An 8,490-nucleotide genomic window follows, 5' to 3' on the forward strand; every position below is an offset into this window, starting at 1 on the left:
GTGTGTGTGTGTGTGTGTGTGTGTGTGTGTGTGTGTGTGTGTGTGTGTGTGTGTGTGTGTGTGTGTGTGTGTGTGTGTGTGTGTGTGTTGGGGATATATGTGCTTGAAATTCCGCTACATTATTTATGAGTTTCACACTGAGCTTCCCATCTTTCACAGTAGGGGATGCTCGCAAACAGATGGCACACACGGGCACATGCACATGTGGTACACTCTCATTTATGGTATACACACAGGCTTGTAATCAAACTCTTATTATTAGTCATTTACTGAAAGTGCCTGGTTATTGTTGCTTGGAGTGGTCATTTTTATATTAGCAGGGTCTCTTTTCTTGAAATTGCAGTTACCCATGACTGACCTGTGTTGCTGTTATTCACATTGTTACATAAAACACCTCCATATCCACACAATCTACAGGTCACGCTTGTTGCAGTGGGCTTTTTGTATTTGTTAGCCTCCTAATTCTCATCTTTGTCACCTTTTTAGAGCTGTTGCTTGACCTCCCAAGTGTCCTGCTGGCTTATTCTTCGTAGTTCAAAACGTTGTCCTTTTATGGATTTGTTGGTGCTAAAGTGTTGTTCCATTGTTAAATTTGTTGTTGCAGAAGCTGTTTTGCTCAGACACATTATTAACCTGTCTGTCTTTATAGGTCTGTAGATGCGCTGCATTCACTAGAAGGGATTTTGAAAATGGCTCTGTCATTATAGTTGCCATCTTGCTAAAAAAAAGCACAGAATAAGAATTATAAAGTATTCTCCTATTCATCAGTTAACGAGCCACACCTTTTCTAACCATCTATTTTTTCCTCTCTCTTCCACAGGATTGTGCTGCGTGCGGGCAGACTTTCTTTCACAAGGAGATGATTCCTCATGAAGTGCGACGCACTCGGCCCCCCATCGTCCTCTGCGACAGCGGCAGGTGTGACGTTGTGACGCTCTCCACCTCCACGCTGAGCTCACCCATCAGTCGCTAAAGATCCCCAGACGGAACGGACCGCCCTTCCCCCTCCCCTTTTAACCACCCCTCCATATCGTCATCCCTATCTTTAATCCTTCCTCACCTGCTTGTTAGGGCCTGGATTTTCTTTGTCAAGAAAAGGCCTTGGGTGAAGTGGATAGAGAGGGAAAAGAGACAAGATTGGGGAAGTTTCATTTTGTGGCTAATTAATGTGAAATAAAGGACCGGACATCAAAAAGTGAGAAAGTGAACAAAAGTGACAACGAAAGTGAAAGAACGAGGAAGCAAAACAAGGGGAAAAAAGAAAGCTGTAGTCCAAAACTCGAGGAAGGATAACGCAAGTATAGTTGAGGGGCGTGAGGTGAAATCAGCATGAAGTCCAACCAGGAGCGCAGTAATGAATGTCTGCCCCCAAAGAAGAGGGAAATCCTCTCTAGCACGCTACCATCTGAAAATCGCTCACCTATCATGCCACCTGCCACTGAGAGCCAGCGCTCAGAAAACATGACCTGGCTCGCCAGTGTGGCTGGTGGGAACGAGAGCAGTGTGGGTGCGCACCGTAGCTCCAGTCACTCTGACGGATCGCAGTATAAATCTCCCTCCTCCATATCAGACTCTTTGACCTCTGCGTCCTCACTGAGGGTGGTCTCATCTCTTCCTAGAGTGTACACATCCCACCTGCCACAGACCACAGTTGGAGGAGCTGTCCATTACACCCATCTGCCTCACAATATGCAGTTTATAGCCTCACCTTACACTGCCCCATACAGTTACATCCCCTCTCAATTGCTTCCTCCTCCACCTCCTCCCCCCCTGTCCTCCTCTTCCTCGGCTGCACAGAGACCCTCACACACAGAGACGGCCTCTGCTCCTTCACAGGCCTCCAAGCAGGACCAGCAGCGAGCATCCACAGGACGTACCTCCATGCCTCCTCCTTCTACAGACCCTGTCCCTCACCATGTTCAAATATCAACATCCCCACGGACTGTGCCATCATCCCATCACCAAGGAGGCACTCACCTTTCGCCCCACTCAATGTACCCTCACCATACTTTGGGACACAGCATGTCTCAGGTGGTGGTGCAGTATACGGATGGACCCACCAGAAAAGAGCAAGGTGGCTCTCAGAGACCCAGAGAGCTCCACAATGGAGAGCTGGAAAGGGGCCGGCGGTATGCCGCGCCACTCGAGTCTAACATCTCCAAGTCAGGGAGCAAATCACGGGATGCCACATCCTCTTTGTCTTCCTATGAGGCTCGACAGATGGTTCTGCCAACAGACTACTCTCCGCATGATCCATCAGGGCTGAGAACCTCTGTCATGTTAATGCCCAACAGCCATGGGGACCACCAGCTGGTACCACCCAGAGCCAGCCCTGAGAAAGTGACAACTTCAGCCCCTGCACACCTGGAGAAAAGTGGCAACATCATGGGCAAGCCAGTCAGTCGTGCTCCATCCTTATCCAGCACCACCTCCTCTTTCACATTTCCACCCCCACTAAGTGTAGACAGCCTGAAAGCTGCTGTCAGCACACTGCCACCCCAGACCGTCATCCAGACCACCCACAACGCCACAGAGCCACTCTCAATGGGGCTCTCTTCCACCAGTATCTACCCTCAGCAACCTATTATCGGCTATATTGCAGGAGGCAGTGGTAGCAGCTACCACACCAGCCTACAGCAACACTTACTCATTCCAGGCCCCCAACCGGTCATCATCCCTGTCAGTGGAGGTGGAGTCACAACATTGGAGCCTGTAACCTCCCATGTTACATCATCTACCCAAGCTGCACCTTTTCCTACTACACTCCCACATACGTACATTGCCGCCACCGCCCCCAAAGGAGAAACTCTGGAGACCCACAGTGGCTCATTTCACCAGGATGCCCCAGGTGCAGTGGTCCAAGCCCAGCTTCATCTCCCCATTGTTCCTGCTCCACCAGGGCTGGTGGCGACCTCCGCCGCACATCCCCCCTCTAGTACGGTGCTGCCTCCCTCGCTCCCCCCATATTTCATCAAAGGTTCCATCATCCAGTTGGCTGATGGCGAGCTGAAACGTGTGGAGGATCTGAAGACAGAGGACTTCATCCAGAGTGCTGAGATCAGCAGCGAGTTGAAGATAGACTCGTCCACAGTGGAGCGCATTGAGGGGAGCCACACCTCGCCCGACTTTGCTGTGGTTCAGTTCTCCGTTGGTGAACACCGTACACAGGTGAGGGAAAAAATCTGAAACATCTAACAGACATCGCAGATTCAGGAGTCCAGTATCGCAATCACACGTTTCCTTAATCAGTTTATCACGTACAGGGGTGTTTTTACAATTTTGAGAAACTAGCTTATTTGCTTTCTTGCTAAGCAATAGCATCGTCTTATCTTACAAACTTTAGCTGCTGGTTAGCTTAGCATGAAGTCTCCTCTGACTAACAACAAGATTCTTAAAATTCACTGCTCTAGCATGTAACCTCACCATGAAACTGTGATGTGTTCGCCTTTTTTTGCAAAGGAATTAAACAAACAAGATAGAGGTAGAGCAGGTCATTTGCTTATCGAAAGGTTCCCCGTTCCTTCAGTCTTTCCCAAGACACTGACCCTGATGTGTTTACTGATGTGCTAGTGGGTGCTTGAGAGGTAAAAAGTGCTCGAAGGAATAAAAAATTACACTGCTGTGTGAATGTGTGCGAATGAGTAAATGCGACTTACAGTTTAAAATCACTTTGAGTGTTCGCTCTTTAGCAGCAGAAAAGTGCGAGTAGTGGTAGTAAGTAGCAGTCCATCTATGGTCTTAAATTTAATGTGCTGATTAAAGTTTATTTGTGTTTACCTTCTCACACAGCTGGGATATTTGTTTTCCCTTTGCATACATTGTTTTAATGTTTGTAATAATGTGATTTAATAATTTCTCAAAATGTTCACACGTGGTTTCACGATCTTTACAGAGCTCTTTTTCCATGAGGTTGTCAAAGTTTGATTTATCTCATTCATGCACACAAAGATGTAAATGAAAAGTTACTCGGTCCTTTGGCATTTTCCAGGTGGGACCGAGGTACCAGCACACCTAAATCTAGTATGTGACTAATCTAGTATCTGGCTAAACAGTCCAGTTCTGGTTTTATTTTTAAGTTCTGTGAGCTTAAAAATAATCTATAATAAGGCTTCTATGTGTATCATCGTCTTCCACAAATGTTTAAAGTTTTCAAGGTATTGAGGACTGGAATCTACTTCAGGTTGTCTTAGTTAATTAAAGCCATGTAAATGTGTTGATATATTGCTACATGTAATGCTTTGCATATTTAAAGTGCTGATTTATACATTTGAATTAGCAAAGAAATAGAGCTTTCTGTAATTTATTCTACCAAAGTACCAGCTGTTGTAAAGTTCTTCTGTAGGAAAAGTACATCCTTGACTTACTGATGCTACTTTTAGCAAGATTAACTTTTTCACTCTTCTTTTGTACATTTGTCCATCAGTCTTTGACATTTTCTTGCTGATGTTTTTGACCTCTCTTCTGGTCATCCTTCAGTTGCTAGGCGTTTGTAGGTTTTCTTTATGTACTGTCTATTTTAAAGCCTTCCACCTCATTTCAGTCAGATTGATGTCTGGGCTTTGACGAAGCCTTTCCTTAAGCCTTCATTTCTTCTTTTGCCACCAGTGCTTGGTAGATTTGCTCCTGTGCATTAGATCGTTATCCTGTGCAGAAATATTCAACTGTGGGTTAACTTGAACTTTGGTAAAGGTGACTTTATGTTATCTTCATATCTTCATTCATTAATAGGCAGATGTTTGGCTCTGATGTTTTTCCCCTTCCACTAAAGTTCTCTTTTTTCTTTTATCTCTTTCCGATCAGTCATGTGCAATTTGACGCTAATAGTTACCTGCAGACCCCGAGATGACATGTTGGTGGTCTTTTTTTATTTTTTTTACATTTTTTTAGTGGTTAAATTGTCCTTTTTTGGGACATTTGTTTGTTTTTGGGACATGTACTTCTTTTCTTTTCTACTCTGCCACAGTTAAATACAAACATACTTGAATCTCTCATTAACATTGATTATTGATTGTTGGGGTTTCCTCTATATTATTGTAGAGTCTTTACCTTATAGTATAATATGTGCCTTGAGGCAACTCTTGTTGCGATTTGAAGCTGTATAAATACATTTAAATTTAAATGTGAATTGCAGCAATCTCTTAATATCCGATATTATGCCACAGTTTATCTTTCGGGTTTTTATAGGAACACTTGCGCTCACGTACACTCATGCAGCCTTCGCCCTGTCTTTGAGGATGTGCGTTGAAGCCAGTTAATCTTTTTCATCTGTCCATGCTGCGACTCGTCCACCCACACAGCACATCTCTAACCATCTCTCTCGCCCCCAGCTGCTCTTTGATGTCGTACCCCACAAAAGCTGACCATCTTTCAAAGACTTCTCTTTCTCTCTTGTGCTCCTTCAATGGTTCCTCTTACTTTTTTCCTGAGCGGCGGTTATAGCTTTGAGTCCACACTCAGAGAACTTACTCCAAGAAGTCAAAAGTTATATAATACAGGAGGGGAAAGTGTTGCCTGACGTAAGATTTGAGATTTGGTACTTGTCACGTCTTTCGCTTGTATCCTTCTTGACATAGCTCTCTTTTCATTTTCATGTCCAACCTACTCTCTCTTTTTAAACTTGTCTTTTCATCCCCATCTTAGAAGCTTCCTCCACTTCCATCATCTCGCTCTTTTACGGTATCCTATCCCTGGCTTTGCCTTCTTTCGGATGTTTCTGATGTTTATTTTCCTTCTCCTGAGCCTGCAGCCGATCTCTTTTTGTCATCCATTCATTCTTTTTATACATTCAAACACTAATACAGACCCAGTCAGGGCTTTAAGTCCACAGTTTAAATCAGAAGTGAAAGAAAAATCACAATTATTGCATAAATATCTTTTTGACTTTGCAGAACACTAACAGAAAACGTTTGTATTTCTTTCTAACTTAAAGTCTTAGAAGACAGGAGCAGCTGGATACCCTTACTGCTTCTTACTGCCTTACCAAGAGCATTGAATAGCAGCCATGTGCTGCTAATCAAACACTCTTGATTAACTGATGATCAGCAAGTGTGAGCACCTCTATGAAAGTAGAAGTTTTGGAAGTTTCTCACAATAATGTGAGAGACTCTGAAAGTTGTACAGAGAACAAGTTATTGCTGCTAAAAGTGTTTCTACAAGCTACTGAATCCTGGCGTGGACCTCAGATGAGAGTTTCAGGTCTCAAGCTGACACCAGTATTAGTAGTATAGCAGTGTAGTGTTTTCAGTATTCGTCATGACAAAAAGGTTCACAAACAGTAAAGTAATATGCAGCAGATTTTCTCCATGTTTTTTTTATAATGTGTACTTAACAGGGTCAGTGTTATAGGACATGGTGTCAACAGGAGGCCGCAGAATTTCAGATTTCAGTTTAGAAAATGGCCAAACAGAGGCATGGCAGGTTTTCCTTTAAAGCTTTTCTCAAATAAAATTCAGGACACTGGCTGCTGTCGTGCTGCTGGGCTAGTCTGGGAACTGGGTTACATTCAATTTCCTGTATTTCTTCTTCTTTCTTCTTTTTTCTCGTTATCCTTTTTTAGACACTGCGTTCTTATCGAAGCTCCAAAACTGAGTGGAAAATAATGTTAAAGTCATGAACTTTCATAATTAACATGTTAAAACCATGGTTTAGTTCATGCCTTGATTTTTGGACCTGAGATTCACAAAGAAAAAATTCCCCATATTCCGATCTAATTTCCTGAAGGAGCTTTAAACATTACAGCTTTCGGCTCCACGTGAGATTGTTTAGTTTAACAAAATCAAAAGATCAAAGTGGATTTTTTTGTGAAACAACAGTATATAATGTAAATAAGGTATTCATTCGTTTGTCCCCAATTCTCTTTAGGTGAGCGTGGAGGTCTTGTTGGAATACCCCTTCTTCGTCTTTGGCCAAGGCTGGTCTTCATGCTGCCCGGACCGGACCACCCAGCTTCTGGAGCTGCCTTGTACCAAGCTTTCTGTAGGCGATGTTTGTATTTCACTCACGCTCAAGAACCTGAGGAACGGATCTCTGAAGAAGACTCAACCCCTGGAGCCGGCCGCCCACGCCTCTGTCCCCTCCAGCCACGGACACCTCAAACCCCCTAGAGCTGTGTCGGACGCTCCTCAGAGCTGCAGTGGAGGAGGTCCCAGGCACAGAGAGCGGGAGAATGGCATCAGCCAGCGAGGAAGTGGGGAGAGTGGAAATGGAGGTAGAGGGATCTCCGGTGTGGAAAACGGGGATCTCGTGTTTGGGGAAAGAGTTTCCAAAGGTCAGGTTGTCGGCAGTACAGAAGCTGGCTCTACTAAGCCATCGGGAAGCAGGAAGCGCAGATGGTCTGCGCCCGAGGGTCGAAAAGTAGAAAAATCAGAGGAGGAACCACCTTTGACCCTTCCCAAACCTTCCTTCATCCCTCATGAGGTGAAAATCAGCATTGAAGGAAGGTCAAATATTGGCAAGTGAAGGCTAGCAGGACTGTTAACAACCCATGAAATAAAAAATAAACACAGCTAAAAAGATTCTACAAAAACCCCATAAATGTCCACGGTGAAGGTTCATTTGTCGTGGTTTTGTTTTTTTGTTTATTTTTAGTTCACATCCTGTACTGTAGCGGTAACCTTACCCTACACCTTACATTAAGTCCATGTAGTTTAACACCTTTATGTTTTTTTTTAATAGATTGATTAATTATCACATGAGCAATCTGTGCAGTTTTGGTGATTTTCATGAGAAGATTTCTGGTCAGGGATTTCTGACCTGTGCGTTGAATGTTTATCGGTTGCTCTGTGGCACACGGGCGCGACATTCGATGGCTCTGCTTGGCCGGCGACACATTACGCTGAAATTTCCACCCTGATTGCCCCTATGGAAAAGATATATATATAAATCTTATAAAGTTTGTATCTGTCTTGTGTGAAACTTGTATGAAAAGCATATAAGAGTGAAAACGGATATAAGATCCCTTGAAAAATTATATAATGAAACTTGTATGTTTTGGATCCTTACTAAAACAATGTATGAAAGTAATGAGAAAGTGGCCACTTTCATGAGTAATCACATATAAGTTTTTACTATTTCTTTTCCATATGGGTGGTTCACAGTCGCACTCTGTGACAGTGATGTTACCTGTGTACTCGGGCAGTAAGGCTGCCTGGATTCGCCTCTGGTAATAATGAAGGATTTGCGGGTAAATCATTAAAAATTTTCACTTGCTAAATCAGACCAGAAGTTAATATGATCTGATCGTCACCGTGTCATCCGGGCCTGTGGTTGACTGGAACCTGAGGTCATCGTGTCGATGCCCGTGTGCTGCACACAGTTGTGAGGGAACAACACTTACTCTGCTCAGTTTGTAGACAGTGGAGTCTTTGCTTTCATTTCATGTTAGTGTTTTTCATTTGACTTTTTTTCTTCTCTAACCCCTCATCTCCCATCTCACCACATAGGTTTTACATTTTTTTTCAAGATTTTTTAAAAACCTTAATCAGGGGTCCT

General features: G+C 43.7%; 1 protein-coding gene across 3 annotated transcripts in view; it reads left to right on the forward strand.

Annotated features, from left to right (window-relative positions):
* The window catches only part of atxn1a (ataxin 1a), a 98,094-nt gene extending 90,192 nt beyond the window's left edge, over nucleotides 1–7,902 (forward strand). For all 3 annotated transcript variants that reach the window (XM_005728460.1, XM_005728461.1, XM_005728462.1), the window contains 2 exons: nucleotides 821–3,168; nucleotides 6,862–7,902. In XM_005728460.1, the coding sequence (XP_005728517.1) occupies nucleotides 1,330–3,168; nucleotides 6,862–7,458 (2,436 nt within the window). In that variant the 5' untranslated portion in view covers nucleotides 821–1,329 and the 3' untranslated portion in view covers nucleotides 7,459–7,902. The remainder of the gene's footprint in view (nucleotides 1–820; nucleotides 3,169–6,861) is intronic.
* Nucleotides 7,903–8,490: the final 588 nt, after the last annotated feature.

Source organism: Pundamilia nyererei, unplaced genomic scaffold, assembly GCF_000239375.1.
Source record: "Pundamilia nyererei isolate P.nyererei 1_Seehausen unplaced genomic scaffold, PunNye1.0 scaffold00028, whole genome shotgun sequence".
In the NCBI taxonomy this organism is placed as follows: Eukaryota; Metazoa; Chordata; class Actinopteri; order Cichliformes; family Cichlidae; genus Pundamilia; species Pundamilia nyererei.